This window comes from Camponotus floridanus, unplaced genomic scaffold (assembly GCF_003227725.1).
Source record: "Camponotus floridanus strain SB8 unplaced genomic scaffold, Cflo_v7.5 scaffold133, whole genome shotgun sequence".
Taxonomy (NCBI): domain Eukaryota; kingdom Metazoa; phylum Arthropoda; class Insecta; order Hymenoptera; family Formicidae; genus Camponotus; species Camponotus floridanus.
In genome coordinates, this window is record NW_020229252.1 from 124,221 (window position 1) to 142,276 (window position 18,056).

Sequence of the window (18,056 nt, forward strand, 5' to 3'; positions counted from 1 at the left end):
AAGGACAAACGTTTCGATCCGGATCTGCATCATTTTCAATGTCTCACAAATTACAATAAAAATAAATATCAAAAGAGATTGCAATATAGAGCAAGGTTAAATCAAACAAGAACAGATGGATTTTAGTAATATTACAAAAAAAAGAAAAAAAACGCAAAAATCACAGAAAGAATGGTGATATAATGAGACGCACGCATAATTATAATTTTGTAAATAAAAATCCAAATTTAATTTCTCGCAAATAACGACGAGATGACGCTCACCTATGATATCGAAGCGTAAAGAGCAAGTGGTTGCAAAAAAAGGATAAACAGGCAATCACGTGAGAGAAGCGCGTAACAGATGAACTCGTATGATAGAGAAGCATAACGGTCCAAAGATGTAGCTCCAAATATTACATGGTGAGAAACAAATGTCCAAAAATATAAACGTAATAAAAAATGTCCTGTAAAAATAAAAACGAAGGCAGAGCAACCGGCGCCGCAAGAAAATCAAATTACACACAACACCAAACAACAGAAAAGATAAATTGATAATGAATTGATAATGAAAGTTATAAAAATCATAAAGTAAGAGCAGAATAAAATAGCGCAAATGAAAAAAAATAAAATAAAATTACCTAAAGATAAAAGATGGTATATGGGAAAGTCAGAAAAACAAAGGTACAGGGACTCGGAAAGAACGGGAGTCCCGTTAGCGCACGGTGCGATAGCGCACGAATCCGATAACACACGAAAAATTGAACACAATTCCCGATAGCCCACGTCCCGATAGCGCACCAACCCGATAGCGCCAAGCGTACCAAGTACAACTGCATGCAAAAACATACACACACACACGAGGGGATGCAAGGGGGGACCTTCTCCCCCCCTCCCGCACCCACCCCGTCCCCCTCGCTTCGCGTGCAAAGTTGTAGTTGGTGCAAAGTTGGTGCGCTATCGGGTTGGTGCGCTATCGGGATGTGGGCTATCGGGAATTGTGTTCAATTTTTAGTGTGCTATCGGGTTCGTGCGCTATCGCACCGTGCGCTAACGGATCCGCTCGGAAAGAGCGAACTGACTCCGACGATATATCTGTGGTTAATATGTCAATAAGGAGGGGTAACAAGAAAACGAAACAATTCAAGGCAGTGACAGGAAGATGGCAACACTGGAAAGACAATTTTGAAAGAGACAGGACTCTAAGGTTAAGAAAATTTGTGGATAATTGGAAAATAGGATTTGTCAAGGAGATCCGTATCAGTCTGTACGTTAATGCCATTTTTTTGACACGCAATATGCATCATTTCAGAAAATAATCTTCTTCTGTAGGAAGGTTCTTCATCCAAAATCAAGATATTATCCCAATCAAACTCATGACCAGAAAGTCTGTGAAAAGAAATCACTGATAATGAATTTGAGTGTGTATTGATATTATTAGCCTTGTGTTCTTTGATTTTCGTAATTAATTGTCTACTGATTTGACCTACATATTACGCTAAACAGTCATTGCATTTAATTTTATAGATTATGTTGGAATGATTAAATTTAGGTAAAGGATCTTTATGTAGTTTGATGAAATTATTTAATTTATTGCGCACAGCAAAGACCGCTAATTTGTTTAGATTATTGATAACAGGAAAGAATTCAGACTGTCTCTTTCAAAATTTTCTTTCCAGTGTTGCCATCTTCCTGTCACTGCCTTGAATTATTTCGTTTTCGGTTCTTGTTATCTCTCCTTATCTGTGATGCTAGAATGTTTACGCTGGCAACAGCAAATTATTTTGCATAGAGTATAGCTCGGCGTTTCTGTAGAACAGTCGGGGGTGTTGAGGAACGCCGAGCTATACTCTATGCGAGATAATTTGCTGTTGCCAGCGTAATCATTGGCATCACAGCTCCTTATTGACATCACAGCTCCTTATTGGCATCACTGGCCTCACTGGCATCACAGCTCCTTGACATGTTAACCTCGGTCACCACAGATATATATCGTCGGAGTCAGTTCACTCTTTCCGAGTCCCTGTACTTATGTTTTTCTGACTTTCCGATATACCATCTTTTATCTTTAGGTTTTTATTTTATTTTATTTAGATTTAATTTTGTTTTATTTTTTTCATTTGCGCTATTTTATGCTTTTACTTTATGATTTTTATAACTTTCATTAAGTTATTAAGGTTAAGTGAGATCTCCCCTATCACTAAAAAAGGCCTGAATTTCCAGACCTGTATGTAAGACCACAGTATATACAGTAGCGCAACTCGCTGTCGGCACCTTTGAAGTTTGTGTAGCATAAAATGAAATGCGCATGCGCGAAGTCAGCGAGTATACCAGTATTGCCATCTGTATTTTCCTCTCACTCTCTCCTTTAGTTTTTATTCTCTTCCTAACACATTATATTATAACCCCAATAGCCAAGTCTGCTAAAGCAGATCTTGTCAGGGAATCTGTTAGAAATTGTTGTCGACAGAAAGATTACAGAATCGATGCAGGTTCTGATATATCATGTGATGTCGCCAGAATGTCAACAGAAATATAACAAAGCTTGTTAACATAATCAGTTACCAGATTGGCAGCAAAAATCGAACAGATTCTGCCGGCATAACTTAGTGGCAGATTGGTGGCAGAAATTGAACAGGATCTGTGCGATGCAATTTGACAACAGATTGTCGGCAAAAATCGAACAGGATCTGCGCATACAATCTCTGATAGCAGATTGATGGCAGAAATGGAACAGGATTTGCATGATTCGATAGTTCTTTCACTTACCGCTACGTGAGCTGTACTTTCTCGTAATTGAATTTCTGTCAGAAATATATATAAAGTCACGAATATGAATAAAAGACTAAAAATATAGTAATTATCATTTTAATTTTTCACTTTAATTTCTGATATCTGATACAAGCAAATGAGAGTCAGAATTCAGAATATTAAACTGATTGGAATCAATATAATATATGGAAAATTATTCATGCACTGGCTATTTGAGGCATAAAGCAAGAATTTAATTCTAAATAAATTACATCTCAAGTTTTACAAGTTACATTTACTTTATTATTAATTTAATTAAATAGAATTGAAATTAGTTCTTCGCTATATGAAATATAACTATGATATAACATATTACATATATGTCATTTTCTATAAGAAAATTCTAATTAACTTGCCGATAATATTGTTATTTAGCACCTGTAATAATCAATTTTGTTGCATTTATATAATATTAATAAAAGTGCAAATCTTGTGAAATTTCTACTGTCCATTTGCCATCAGGTTGCATCCGCAGATTCTGTTCGGTTTCTGCGAACAATCTAACATCAAATTGCACGCGCAGATCCTGTTCGATTTCTGCTAACAGTCTGACATCAAGTCATGTTAGCATTGATAGCAGATCCTGCTCAGTTTCTGCCGACAATCTGATATCCGATTCTGTGAGCAGGTTCTGCTAGCAGATTAGAAGCAGAATGAGGACGCAGTAGATGTCATTCTGCTGACATGGTTTGATCAAATCTGTTGCCAGTCTGTCGACATACTGCTTACATTTTGCTTATTGGGAATATGTAATATAAATTAAATTCAATAAAACTTGAATATATGTACATAAAGAAATTGTGAAAAATATAATACAAAATATATAATGCAAATATATATAAAAAATAGTATATATGACATGATGTGAATATTAATTAACCATTTTATATGTCATATATAACTGATAGCAGAAAAGAATGAAAAGATATATACTTATAATACTCATATATAATTTATAATATATTTACATATTAATACTTATATATATATATATATATATATATATATATAATTTTTAATATATTTATATATTTATTGTATATACATATATTCTATATACAGAGTGTCCGTATATATATGTATGCATGTGTGTATATATGCATACATACATGGGAAAGTCAGAAAAACATAGGGACTCGGAAAGAGCGAACTGACTCCGACGATATATCTGTGGTGACTGAGGCTAACATGCCAAGGAGCTATGATGCCAATGAGGCCAGTGATGCCAATAAGGAGCTGTGATGCCAATAAGAAGCTGTGATGCCAATGATTACGCTGGCAACAGCAAATTATCTCGCATAGAGTATAGCTCGGCGTTCCTCAACACTCCCGACTGTTCTACAGAAACGCCGAGCTATACTCTATGCAAAATAATTTGCTGTTGCCAACGTAAACATTCTGGCATCACAAATAAGGAGGGGTAACAAGAACCGAAAACGAAATAATTCAAGGCAGTGACAGGAAGATGGCAACACTGGATTCGTGAGGGACCAAACGAAAAGTGATGATAGATTGGGTCAAACTAAGAAGAATAGTCCTACCATTTTACAAAATTCGCAATAATTATTAAGTAATAAGCAAAAATGTACATACATATACTTACATGCATACATATATATACATGCATACATACATATGATGATAGATTGGATCAAACTAAGAAGAATAGTCTTCTATCATTTTGCAAAATTCGCAATAATTATTAAGTAATAATAAAATGTCCCGGCGCATGAGAAGCGGTAGACCGCTTTTTGCTTATTACTTAGTAATTATTACAAATTTTGCAAAATGGTAGAGGACTATTCTTCTTAGTTTGACCCAATCTATTATCATATGTATGTATGCATGTGTGTATATATGCATACATATATATGTATGCATGTATGTATATGTATGTACATTTTTGCTTATTACTTAATAATTATTGCGAATTTTGCAAAATGGTAGAGGACTATTCTTCTTAGTTTGACCCAATCTATCATTACTTTTCGTTTGGTCCCTCACGAATCGGACACCCTGTATATATTCAAAAACTTCAAATTAAAAAAAACATTTAGATTAAGACTACAATCACTTAAATTTTATTATATAAAATATATATATTTATGAACAAAATGAATAAAAAAACAAGAAATATATATTTGTTAATAATAAATCACAAAATCGGGAGAGTTGCGCTACTGTATATACTGTGGTAAGACCGTGACCCTGGCACACAAAAATACATAAGCAATAAGACGCGAACAGTAAGAAAATCAAAAAATCGGAATTCTTAAGGCCTTTGCACATACAAAAATTTTAGTCGTAATCGTAAGGCCGTAAGAAAACTGACCAATCACAGTTGATTATTCTTTTATCGCAGAAAGAATACTCTACTATGATTTGTCAGTTTTCTTATGACTTTACGGTTACGACTAAAATTTTTGTACGTGCAAGGCCTTTATGTTTTAATATGGCTGCTTTGCTGTTTAATCATGATTGGTCAATTTGCTCATTGACGTTTCTGCTTATGTATTTTTGTGTACCGGACCCTATCTCGTCGGTAACACTACTTATTACCAACACGAGTTCAGATTGGCTTATTGCTTTATTGTTTTCTGCTTTCCTGCCAGGGTGCGTCCTAAAGGCTTCTAATGTAAACTGTCAATCTATGTATTTTACATATCTATGACATTAATAGTGTCAGTTGTGTATTCTTTTTGTACCAGTTAAAAAATAAAGTGATTTATATTTGAAGTATTTACAAAAGCGTCAAAATGCCTTGCGAAATGATAACTTTACAGCTTGGCCAATGTGGCAATCAAAGTATTATATGTTATTTTGCTATGGATATATTCTTTTCATGTATTAAAATTTTTTGATGCAGCTATAATTTCCAAACAGAGTAGCAAACCAAATATTAAGATTATAAAAAATAATCTGTATGATACTTTTTTTACATGATGGAAAATATAACAAAGAAATCAAAGAGTTTAATTCATTTTGTGACTTAAGATTTATAAACTTAAACTTTTTATTATTATCATAAAACATATATTTTCTTTCTAATAATAAACCTTATGTATTCTTATTCATGTATTTTTTTTATAGTTGGATTTGAATTTTGGAAGAGATTGTGTGCCGAACATGGAATTAGCCCAGAAGGAATTTTGGAAGATTATGCTGTAGATGGAACAGACAGAAAGGATGTTTTTTTTTACCAATCAGATGATGAACATTATATACCTCGTGCTGTATTATTAGATTTGGAACCTAGAGTAATTCACACTATTATGAATTCTCCATATTCAAAGGTAATATACATATTATTATTTTTATATAGTTTTATAGTTATAATTGACATAAAAGAAATCAAAATTTTTTAATTGTTACAAGCTATATAATCCTGAAAATATCTATTTATCAAAACATGGTGGTGGTGCTGGAAATAACTGGGCATCAGGATACCATCAGGGTGAAAAATTACAAGAAGAAATCTTTGATATATTGGATAGAGAAGCTGATGGTAGTGACAGTTTAGAAGTAATTATCTTTATTCTTTTACCAATAATAATATATGATATAATTTAAAATTAAACAATTAAATTTTGCTAGTATATTCTATGAGTAAAAGTAAGAAAAAAATGTTATATAATGTTATAGATCCAAAAAAATATTATATAACTATATATAATTTTAAGATCCAGAAACATTTTATAAAAATGTTATAGCGAATAACATGAAGTTGCTGTTAATGTATTATGATTTAAAGATATACCAAAGTAATTGAATTAATAAGACATTAGGTCAATGTAGATTAAGTTAGCAATATGGATTTAATCTATTTATTTTAATTATTTATTATTTGATTTAAGTGAAATCATTGAAGGCAATTAATTTTGGTAAATTAGCAATTTGTATCTGTCTTGAAATCAGTATGTTATATCAGTATGTAATACAATTTTATATTAAAATGCCATGAGTGTGTTCTCAAATGAAGAATATGCAAATATGATTGCTTATGGTTTTTATTACCAAATTTTACACTGTTAGATTTTTCTGTGACAAAATGTAAAAATGTAATATACTGTGCAAGAAGATTAATCTGTGATAAGAATTGATAAGCAAGATTAATGATGAATGAAACTGAACTAAAGCAAAATAGATATGAAATTTATAGGTATTTAATTTCTCAATGGTGTCAATATTGCATAAGAAATACCAGACAGTATTTTGAAATGGAAAATTAAATTTTTTTTTCAATATAATATGATATGTTTTTGAATCTACAACTGTATAACATTTTTTTTCTTATTTCTACTCATAGAACATTGACAAAATTTGAACCTTTAATTTTGCTCTGATTTTAATTTCATATTTATAAAATCTATATAAAAAGATATTAATTTTTTGTCATATAATTTTACAGTTTATGATAATTAAAAAAAGCTATTGAATTTATAGGGTTTTGTTTTGTGCCATTCGATAGCAGGAGGTACAGGTTCTGGTATGGGTTCTTTCATGTTAGAATCTCTTGCTGATAGATTTCCTAAAAAATTAATTGAGACATACAGTGTTTTTCCAAATCAAGATGAAATAAGGTAAATATTTATTTATTAAGAAAATTATTCTTTAATGTTTATATGTATCAATTCTTTGTTATAGCGATGTCGTAGTACAGCCATATAATTCACTGTTAACATTAAAAAGGCTGACTCAATGCGCAGATTGTGTGGTGGTTTTAGATAATACTGCTTTGAATAGAATTGCCTCAGATAGATTACATATTCAGAATCCTAGCTTTACACAAATTAATAAACTTGTTTCAACAATAATGTCCGTCAGTACAACCACCTTGAGATATCCTTCATATATGAATAATGATTTGGTTGGTTTGATTGCACCACTCATACCAACTCCTCGCTTACACTTCTTAATGACTGGATATACTCCACTTACAACCGATCAAGAGGTAATGATCAAAGTTCAGAATTTATCTTATATTTTATGGTTGATTACTGATATAATCTTACTAATACATGTTAAATGAAAGCATTGCTATGATAAGTAACAATTAGTAGCTCCAGATTTATGATATTATTATTTGCAATCTAGGTAATAGATGTTTAAAATGGAACAATCAGTCATAAGAGACAATAATTTTTGAACATTGCCAATAATTTATTTGGATAGAAATTTGCTAATTGTATACATTGAAATTATATATGCATACTTGTATATAGTTATTGTATATAGTATTGCACTATTATATGTATATTTAATATTTTTATTTTATATTTATCTAAAGTCAATCTTATTTAAATCCTGTCATGTATAATTGTCAATTATGACTGAATTTGGTATAAAATATACGATGTTATTATATCTATACTTATAAGAAATATTATTTAATAACAGGGCGCATCTGTAAGGAAAACATCTGTTTTGGACGTAATGCGACGATTGTTGCAACCAAAAAATATGATGGTTTCTACAGCATTAGATAGAAATGCATCTCATTGTTATATATCTATCTTAAACATAATTCAGGTAAATTTCTTTAAAAATGATCATATTTAAAATTGATTATTTCTTGAAATTCACTTAAAAATCAGACATATGTGTGAATTATAAAACACATAACACAAAAGACTAATAATGTATTTTAGGGTGAAATAGATCCGACACAAGTGCATAAATCTTTGCAAAGGATTAGAGAACGAAAACTTGCACAATTTATTCCTTGGGGTCCAGCTAGTATACAAGTAGCTCTTTCAAGAAAATCTCCTTATATACAAAGTACACATCGCGTTTCTGGCCTGATGTTAGCCAATCACACTAATATATCATCAGTGAGTGCTGGCAATTCGACATTACACAATCATTTAAATTGATTAACACAATATATAGTATACAATACATATATCTATAAAGTATATATTACTGATTTCTTAGCCTAACAATAAGTGGAGAATGAAGTTAAGAGAGAGAGAGAGAGAGAATATATTTCCCTCTTTACTCATGGAAGCATTCGTTGTTATGCACATGCATATATCGCTCAATACTACTATGTCAAGAGAGAAAATGATATATTTGCACTCTAGTGTTGACTTTATTTTTCAGACAGTATATGCTTTATAGATATATAATATAATATTAAAACTTAAATGTACTCTAATAAATAAATACATATATATATGTATATGTATGTATATATATATATATATATATATATATATATATATATATATATATATATACATACAGGATGTCCCAAAAGTCCCGGACCGGTCGAATATTTCATAAACTATGCACTTTAGAAAGAAATGTTTCAGACAAAAGTTGTATGGCTTGAAGGGAGCCATCAGATAGTGGCAATGATTTGACATGGGAGAGTCATTTGAAAGTCACGTGAAGATCACCGTCAATTTCTTAAATGGAATCCCCTATTTTTTATTACATATTTGTGTAGCTTATTTCTTAATTTTGCATAAATGTGTTTTCATTACACCAATTGATTCCTCTCATTATTTTGTACATAAAAGTATTGAGGTAAGATAATCGAAAAATGAATGTTTTACAAGATATTTTACGGTTTATGTAAAATTAAGAAATGATTTCAAGCCTCATAATTCGAAAAATACTCAATGAAAAAATATTTAATTATAGTGTTTTGGAAAGCTCTCGAGATAAGCTACACGAATATGTAATAAAAAATAGGGAGTTCCATTTAAGAAATTGGTGATCTTCACGTGACTTTCAAATGACTCTCCCATGTCAAATCATTGCCACTATCTGATGGCCCCCTTCAAGCCATACAACTTTTGTCTGAAACATTTCTTTCTAAAGTGCATAGTTTATGAAATATTCGACCGGTCCGGGACTTTTGGGACATCCTGTATATACAGGGTGAGTCATTTTAATCAATACACTCGAATATCTCGAAAACAGCACTCTTCAGAAAGAAATGTTTCAAACAAAAATTGTAGGGTGTGAAGGGGGACATAAGATGGTAGCATTGGTTTGACCTTGGAAAGTCATTTGAAGGTCACATAAAAGTCACCTTCAATTTCTTAAATTGAACCCACTATTTTTCATTACATATTCTTGTAGCTTATCTCGAGAGCTTTCCAAAACACTACAGACAAATGTTTTTTCATTAAGTACTTTTTGAGTTATAAGGCTTCAAAGTTTGCAGTACTTCGATATAAAATGCAAAATATCTCGTAAAATATTTAGTTTTCGGTAGTCTTACCCTAATACTTTTATGCACAGGATAATGAGACAAAACTATTGGTGCAAAGAAAACGTATGATTGTTTATAATAAAAAATGTGTAATTTGCAATGCACTTTTTGTTATAAACAATCATGCGTTTCTTTGCACCAATAGTTTTGTCTCATTATCCTGTGCATAAGTATTAGGGTAAGACTACCGAAAACTAAATATTTTACGAGATATTTTGCATTTTATATCGAAGTACTGCAAACTTTGAAGCCTTATAACTCAAAAAGTACTTAATGAAAAAACATTTGTCTGTAGTGTTTTGGAAAGCTCTCGAGATAAGCTACAAGAATATGTAATGAAAAATAGTGGGTTCAATTTAAGAAATTGAAGGTGACTTTTATGTGACCTTCAAATGACTTTCCAAGGTCAAACCAATGCTACCATCTTATGTCCCCCTTCACACCCTACAATTTTTGTTTGAAACATTTCTTTCTGAAGAGTGCTGTTTTCGAGATATTCGAGTGTATTGATTAAAATGACTCACCCTGTATATACAAGGTGTCCCATTTTAATCGATGACCCCGAGTAACTTTTTTAATTTTGATTGTAGGAAAAAATGTTTCAGACAAAAGTTGTATGGCTTGAAGGGGGACATAAGATGGTATCATTGGTTTTATCTTGAAAAGTTGTTTGAAAGTCACATGAAGGCCACCTTCAATTTTTTTTAATGGAACCCCCTATTTTTTATTACTTATTCTTGTAGCTTATCTCGAGAGCTTTTCAAAACACTATAATAAAGTATTTCTTCATTGAGTACTTTTCGAGTTATGAGGCTTGAAATCATTTCTTAATTTTGCATAAACCATAAAATATTTAGTAAAATATTCATTGTTCGATTATCCTACCTTAATACTTTTATGTACAAAATAATGAGAGGAATCAATTGCTGTAAAGAAAACACATAATTATTTCGAAGAAAAAATATGTAATTTGCAATTAACAATTCCATATTTTTTCTTAAAAACAACTGTGTTTTTCCTTTACACCAATTGATTCCTCTCATTATTTTGTACATAAAAGTATTAAGGTAGGATAATCGAAAAATAAATATTTTACTAGATATTTTATGGTTTATGTAAAATTAAGATATTATTTCAAGCCTCATAACTCGCAAAGTACTTAATGAAAACTAACTTAATTATAGTGTTTTGGAAAGCTCTCGAGATGAACTAAACAAAAAAGGCAAAAGCATATAGGGTGTCCCATTTAAAAAGTTGGATGTGATCTTCACGTGACTTCAATGTCAAACTAAAGACACCATCTCATGTCCCCCTTTAAGCCATACAACTTTTGTCTGAAATATTTTTTCCTATAATCAAAATTAAAAAAGTTATTCGGGATCATCGATTAAAATGGGGACACCCTGTGTGTGTATATATATACAGGGTGTACTACCTAGAAGTGGCCACCCCCTTTTATCTTTTAAACTAAAAGAGATAGACCAACGCTAACGATAGACCTAACGCTGTTTGAAACGAATATAACGATGCATGATTTAATGTAAATATTTTACATATTATACGAGATTTTCCGGCTGGAAATATCGCGGGCGACATCCACCATTTCATTTCGGCCCTGCGATATAGCCAACTTCCGACTCGTGCAGTAGAGGTTGACATATGTCATGTTGTCATTTAATCATGATACTCAGTCAGAAGTTGGCTATATCGCAGGACCGAAAATGAAATGGTGGACGTCGCCCGCGATACTTCAAGCCGGAAAATCTCGTATAATATGTAAAATATTTACATTAAATCATACATCGTTATATTCGTTTCAAACAGCGCTACAACTTTTATTATATCAAAATATCTACATTATTATAAAAAAATTATACATATCTTTCCGTTCTTTAATACAGATAAATTTTGTAATCAACCACTATGCTCACAATAAAGTTCAGTTAAAGCCATTTAATTTCATATATATTTGTTATGGTCTATCTCTTTTAGTTTAAAAGATAAAAGGGGGTGGCCACTTCTAGGTGGTACACCCTGTATATATATATATATATATATATATATATATATATATATATATATATCCTGTATATGTGTGTATGTGTATATATATATATATATATATATATATATATATATATATCCTGTATATGTGTGTGTATATGTATATATATATATATATATATTTATATTTATACATATTTATATATTTTTTGTAGCTTTTTGACAGAGCTTTACAACAATATGACAAACTGCGTAAGCGAGAAGCGTTTCTAGAACAATTTCGCAAAGAAAAAATGTTTGAAGACAATCTTGATGAATTAGATAATTCGCGAGAAATTGTAGAATATTTGGTGAAAGAATATCAAGCTGCAACTCGACTGGATTATCTTAGTTGGAATCCAAGCAAGACAGATGCATAAAATATTCAATATATAACAAACATAAATAACAAATGTATGAGTGATTTTTTTATTTTTTATAATTCCATTTTCCTAATATTTTAATATTTTATATTTATTTCATAGATAATACATAGTATTAAAATGATATTACAATAGTAAAAGCAATAACTTAAAAAATAAGCAAAATCAAAGTGCTCTTTATAGCTTTCTGTAGCTTTAAAATTACGAAGTTTTTATTTGTGACTTTCAGTAAATTTCTTATGAATTCTATTCAACTGTTGAATGCACATAGCATATTTTACTTTTGTATTTTTAAATTGTTTGCTTGTCTTGATCTGAATTTTAATAGGATTAATAATTCTTTTTTACTTTTGTGTACAACGATGACAAGAAGGAGGGAGAGTGGCAATTGTAATAAAGCCTGTATGCCCAGGCAACGACTGAGCATGAATAACTGTAAGAAGTTTTCCCTCTTGTTTCCTTTCTCTTCTTTCATTCTTCTCAGTTATATTCTCATTTGTGTGCTATAATTAAACAATTATATATTTTGTACTTTGTACGCATTAACATTTGTAATTTATGTTATATTTTTATTTAAAATTTTTTTCAATATCTTAAAAAATCTTATCTGTATCTTTATCTTAATAAATGTCACAAAAAAAATATTAATAAGGAATTGTACAACAAAAATTTAAAATAAGATATTCAAAAATATTCTGTACATTTCAAATTCATTCTATCATTTAATATAGCATTTATATCAATATGCTATAGATTTTCAATATAAGATATAATTATTTCATTTTCAATTAAAGATAAATATTCAGTGAATAATAAAATGCACAATACCTTGTATTTTAAACATTCAAAATCTAATATTGGCAGAGATCTGTATTGAACGTTCATTTCTCTTTGCAAACATTCATATGTGTTTAATTCTATGAATCCCTCACAGATAAGTTTGGCACAAGTACGTTGAACTTGCTCAATGCACGGAGAAAAAAAACATAGCTTTCCACCTATTTAATACCAATTATTATATGTAATATAAAATATAAGTTTTGCATAATATAAATGGTATGTCTTGGAATATATTTATACAACATTGCTATCATATACATGTATTAAAATATTTTTGTCGTAGAAATTATTTATTATATTGACCAATATTTTAAACAAATAATTAATTAATTAAATTAAAGAAAAAGTCTCACCTATTTGTTTTAAAACAACAGTAGCATGTTTTATAACTAACCATGGATGTGGAAGATCTAGAAAAACTGCATCAATTTTATGTTTCAGTTCTTCTCCAAATCCATCTAAGCAAACATCTCTTTTCTTCAAAGTTACAAAATCACTCAGTCCATGTCTATCAAATTCTGTGTTAGCAATAGACACACGCTGTTCATGAAAATCAAAAGTATATAAGTGACCATTTGGACGTATCACTCGAATTAGAGAATGTGATAATGAGCCACTACCAGTGCCTAAAATTGATTTATGAAAAAAATATAAAGTTCATTTCAATTAATATTATAGCATACCTGTTTCAATAATTGTACTGCCTGGTTTAAGTTCCATTAAATGTGTAATAAGGCTTATATCTGGACTATAAATAATTTGTGTTCTATGTGGCAATATCATTGTCCAGAGCTCTGGTGTTGGTTGTAATACATGTGCCCAACCTTTAGTTAGCTCTATTTTTGAACCATATTTTTGTCCTACAAGCGAAATGACTTTCAATGCACCATATGTAGTCTGAAATACATTATCCACGAGTTCGGCTTTCTTGTTAAAAGTTTTTGCTTTTACTTCCAGAGAATATATGTTGTTTGGATTCAAATACAAAATAACAACATCTCCCTCTTCTATAACTTCCTTAGTTTTATTGAAACTCATATTCCTCGCAAATATGGAATCAAATATAAGGAGACTTAACTAAATAAAATGGGAAAAAATTGATAAAAAGGTCTCGTACAATACCAGACCATCGACTTATAAGATTTGTCGCGTCGCATGCTCCAATGTACACTCCCGAGATCACAGATTAATAGACAGATAGCCAATGACCCGGGTAAAGACTAGACCGGTACTTTCTCACTGATTTCAGCGCCATACCGTAGTAGTGGCCAATGCAGTAACTACTAACTACGTTCTTAGGATGAAACAGAGAGATAAGTTAATCTGACAAAGACTAACAATCCATCGCTCTGACTTTGTCTCACCAACGATGAGCGACCTCGTGGACCCATGCGATGGCAAGCATGAGATATCGAGACACCTCCGATTAGACACAGTATAATTGGACACAACTGGCTTTGATTGGCTAATCGTGCTTGATCGTGCTGGTTACCCTAGGCATCGGTCGATATAATTGGCTGTGTCTAATCGTATTGTGTCTAATCGGGAAATCCCCTGAGATATCATCTTTCGCGTTTTTATACTCGGCAAGCGGCAAATCACAAACGATAATAAAAGTATGTGTATTTTTGTATTTATCAGTTTATTCGAGACGGTGAAACGATTCGCATCAGCCAGCAGAAGAAATTTTGTAGATTAGTTAGAAGTTGAGTAAGTAGTAATTAATTAATATTATATATTTCTATTTACATATATACGCGTGCGTACGTGCGTGTGTGTGTGCGTGCGTACGTGCATGTGTGTGAAGAATCTCTATGTATACTATTATTCAAAACTTAAAATAAGAACATTCATATATTATAATGCAAAATAACCGACGAATTCAATTTATCCGCTTATCAACTCGTTGCGCTTCTTTGTTAATTTGAATTCGTCGGTTATTTTGCGTAATTTTACTTCGACATTTCTGACTCTTTTATTATTATTTATTTTGCTTTGCGTCTTTCCGTTACTTATTTCTAATGACTGTTAATTTGACCTTATATTTATTTTATTTTTATGTTTATTACTTTATTCCGTGATTTGACATTGAAAAGGATCCGAATTGGATCGAAACGCAGCGTTTGTCACTTAAATTAAATAAACGTTTTATTAGGTTTATTATATTAATATAACCGTTTTTATTTTCGCATCTTTTCACTTTTGCGCTGGTCCTTTAAGCCTTTTATGAAATTTTATCGATTTTATCCTACAGACTTTTATTCTATTATAATAATTTTGATGTAAAAATCGTTGCATTTGACAATGTAGCAATTAGTTTCTTGTAAACGTTTTATAAATTGACTAAAATTCTCTCTTAGCCAGATTGTAAAACATTTCATTTTTAACTTGAGAATGTAACCGCACTTTATAAAATGTCTAGACGTTTTATAAAACGATGAATTTTGTAATCTGGCTACGACATTATTTTTATTTATTAGTGTTTGCTGCGATATATGTACATATAAAACATTAAATATTATGGTCATCTTTAATTTTTTAAACGGAACCCACTATTTTTTATTACTTATTCTTATAGCTTATCTCGAGAGCTTTTCGAAACACTATAATAAAATATTTCTTCATTGAGTTCTTTTCGAGTTATGAGGCTTGAAATCATTTCTTAATTTTACATAAACCATAAAATATCTAATAAAATAATTTCTTAATTTTACATAAACCATAAAATATCTACTAAAATATTCATTTTTCGATTATCTAATCTTAATACTTTTATGTAAAAAATAATGAAAGGAATCAATTGGTGTAAAGAAAACACATAGGTGTTTCGAAGAAAAAATATGTAATTTGCAATTAACAGTAAATATTTTTTCTTAAAAACAACTATATTTTTTCTGAACACTAATTGATTCCTCTCATTATTTTATACATGAAAGTATTAAGATTAGATAATCGAAAAATGAATATTTTATTAGATATTTTATGGTTTATGTAAAATTAAGAAATTATTTTAAGCCTCATAACTCGAAAAGTACTCAATGAAGAAATACTTTGTTATAGTGTTTTAGAAAGCTCTCGAGATAAGCTATAAGAATAAGTAATAAAAAAATAAGGGATTTCATTAAAAAAATTAAAAATGACCTTCATGTGACCTTCAAACAATTATCTGAGGTCAAATATTTGCCACTATCTTATGTTCTCCTTCGAGTCAAACAACTTTTGTCTGAAACATTTTTTTTAAGAACTTCTCCTTTTCGAGATTTTCGCGTGTATTGATGAAAATGGTCTACCCTATATATTTAAAATATTATTTGTATATTAAAGTTACACATGCACGCAAAAATATATATTATATTTATTTTTTCAGCTCTTTTTCTGCTATGAATGATGATGATGATGATGATGCAGAAAAACAGCAGAACAAAGATGAAGGAAAAAAACAGCACAAGGATGATGCAGGGAAACAACAGCAGGATCCATCATTCCACATGCAGCGTCGGACTGGTGTAAGGCGCGCCGAACGTGATGAAAAGTATATTTATTAAATTTCGGATTTATATATGTATATATATCAATTTATAAAAATGTATTTGTTATTTTACGCGTGCGTGCGTGCATGTGCGTGCGTGTGTGTGTGAGTGTGTGTGTTGTGTGAGAGGCGCGCGCGCACGTGTATGTGTGTTTAAATATATAAAATAATTATATCTTTCTATTTATCAAGCTATAATATGTTTCTCTCTTACGTTTTATAGATATAAATGGTCTGCACGCAGAGAGAAAGGAAGAATGGAGAGCAGAAGAGGAAAAAGTTCGAGAAGAGGAAGCAGATTTTTTAGAAGAGGAGGAGTAGGAAGAGGAAGAGGCCGCGGAAATATAATTTTTAATTATAATTTTTAATTTTTTTATAATAATATAATATTTATTTTTTTTTAATTCTTTTTTTAAGTTTTCTATAAATTTTTTTTCTACTAAAGTAAAGATATGTAAGAATATATAAAAATAATATTATAATTTAATAAATTTATTAAAATTTAATAAAAGTCTAATTTTATTTTGTAGTATAATATTATATTTAGAAAACACTGATTATTTTAGTTATTTTATTTCATTATTTTATTGCCCTTTAGAATCTTCATACTATTATTTTATTTAAATATGTTTTATATGTGAACATGTAAGACATATTGCTTACTTTCTAAAATCACATTTTCATATTTGTAAAAATAACATTATACAATACATATTAAAATAAAATAATAATATAAAGTTATATAGAGTGATTTTGAACAAACGTTTGTCTTTAAAATATCAAATTCTTGAATTAATTCTAAAACGATTTTTCCTCTTGAAAAATTTTGCCCAGAGTTTAGTGTTTAAACTATAAAGGAAAATAGTTAACTAATTACGGAACGAGTACGAGAAGTAGGTAGGGACGGCGCGATATAAATGATTACGTGAGGCGCTCGCCGCGATCAGCTGATTGCTACACTCATGAATTGATGTAGATTCGACCAACATTTCTCACTGGAACGTAATCACTTATATCGCGCCGTCCCTACCTACTTCTCGTACTCGTTCCGTTATTAATTCGAACTATTTTCCTTTATAGTTTAAAATCTAAGCTCCGGGCAAAATTTTGCAATAGGAAAAATCGTCTTACAAATCATTCAAGAATTTGATATTTTAAAGACAACAACAGTTTGTTCTGAATCACCCTGTATATATTTATATGTAATTTTATACACAATAATCTTGGTGTCAATTGTTAGCTATTCA

General features: G+C 30.3%; 2 protein-coding genes and 1 long non-coding RNA gene across 4 annotated transcripts; 2 read left to right on the forward strand and 1 right to left on the reverse strand.

The window, feature by feature from the left end:
• Positions 1-237: 237 nt before the first annotated feature.
• Positions 238-12,479, forward strand: LOC105253716 (tubulin gamma-1 chain). 2 transcript variants are annotated; one of them, XM_025406122.1, is made up of 8 exons: positions 238-401; positions 5,880-6,082; positions 6,165-6,311; positions 7,233-7,369; positions 7,434-7,740; positions 8,187-8,318; positions 8,438-8,620; positions 12,234-12,479. In XM_025406122.1, exons 2-8 carry the CDS (start codon positions 6,062-6,064, stop codon positions 12,435-12,437), a joined length of 1,131 nt encoding a protein of 376 aa, XP_025261907.1. In that variant the 5' UTR covers positions 238-401; positions 5,880-6,061; the 3' UTR covers positions 12,438-12,479. The 2 variants fall into 2 exon arrangements, with proteins under 2 accessions (XP_025261907.1, XP_011260230.1); XM_011261928.2 differs by lacking the exon at positions 238-401 and adding an exon at positions 5,459-5,594.
• Positions 12,480-12,572: 93 nt separating this feature from the next.
• LOC105253715 (tRNA (adenine(58)-N(1))-methyltransferase catalytic subunit TRMT61A) lies at positions 12,573-14,402 on the reverse strand. Its single transcript, XM_011261926.3, has 4 exons — positions 13,964-14,402; positions 13,634-13,906; positions 13,269-13,438; positions 12,573-12,943 (listed from the first exon to the last, which is right to left on the reverse strand). The coding sequence occupies exons 1-4, from the start codon at positions 14,316-14,318 to the stop codon at positions 12,785-12,787; spliced, it is 957 nt and encodes a 318-aa protein (XP_011260228.1). The 5' UTR covers positions 14,319-14,402; the 3' UTR covers positions 12,573-12,784.
• Positions 14,403-14,839: 437 nt separating this feature from the next.
• On the forward strand, positions 14,840-17,144 carry LOC112637124. Its single transcript, XR_003122423.1, has 3 exons — positions 14,840-14,990; positions 16,648-16,812; positions 17,033-17,144. It is a non-coding gene; the product is annotated as an uncharacterized LOC112637124 (long non-coding RNA).
• The last annotated feature ends 912 nt before the right edge of the window (positions 17,145-18,056 follow it).

Excerpts from the sequence above, each read along its gene's own strand:
- LOC105253716 (XM_011261928.2), top strand. The coding sequence starts at position 5,546 with ATGCCTTGCGAAATGATAACTTTACAGCTTGGCCAATGTGGCAATCAA. Across the intron at positions 7,370-7,433 it reads CCAAATCAAGATGAAATAAG|CGATGTCGTAGTACAGCCAT; the intron begins GTAAATATTTAT and ends TCTTTGTTATAG. Across the intron at positions 7,741-8,186 it reads CACTTACAACCGATCAAGAG|GGCGCATCTGTAAGGAAAAC; the intron begins GTAATGATCAAA and ends ATTTAATAACAG.
- LOC105253715 (XM_011261926.3), bottom strand. The coding sequence starts at position 14,318 with ATGAGTTTCAATAAAACTAAGGAAGTTATAGAAGAGGGAGATGTTGTT. Across the intron at positions 13,439-13,633 it reads TGTTGTTTTAAAACAAATAG|GTGGAAAGCTATGTTTTTTT; the intron begins GTGAGACTTTTT and ends GGTATTAAATAG. Across the intron at positions 12,944-13,268 it reads TTGAATGTTTAAAATACAAG|CACACAAATGAGAATATAAC; the intron begins GTATTGTGCATT and ends GTTTAATTATAG.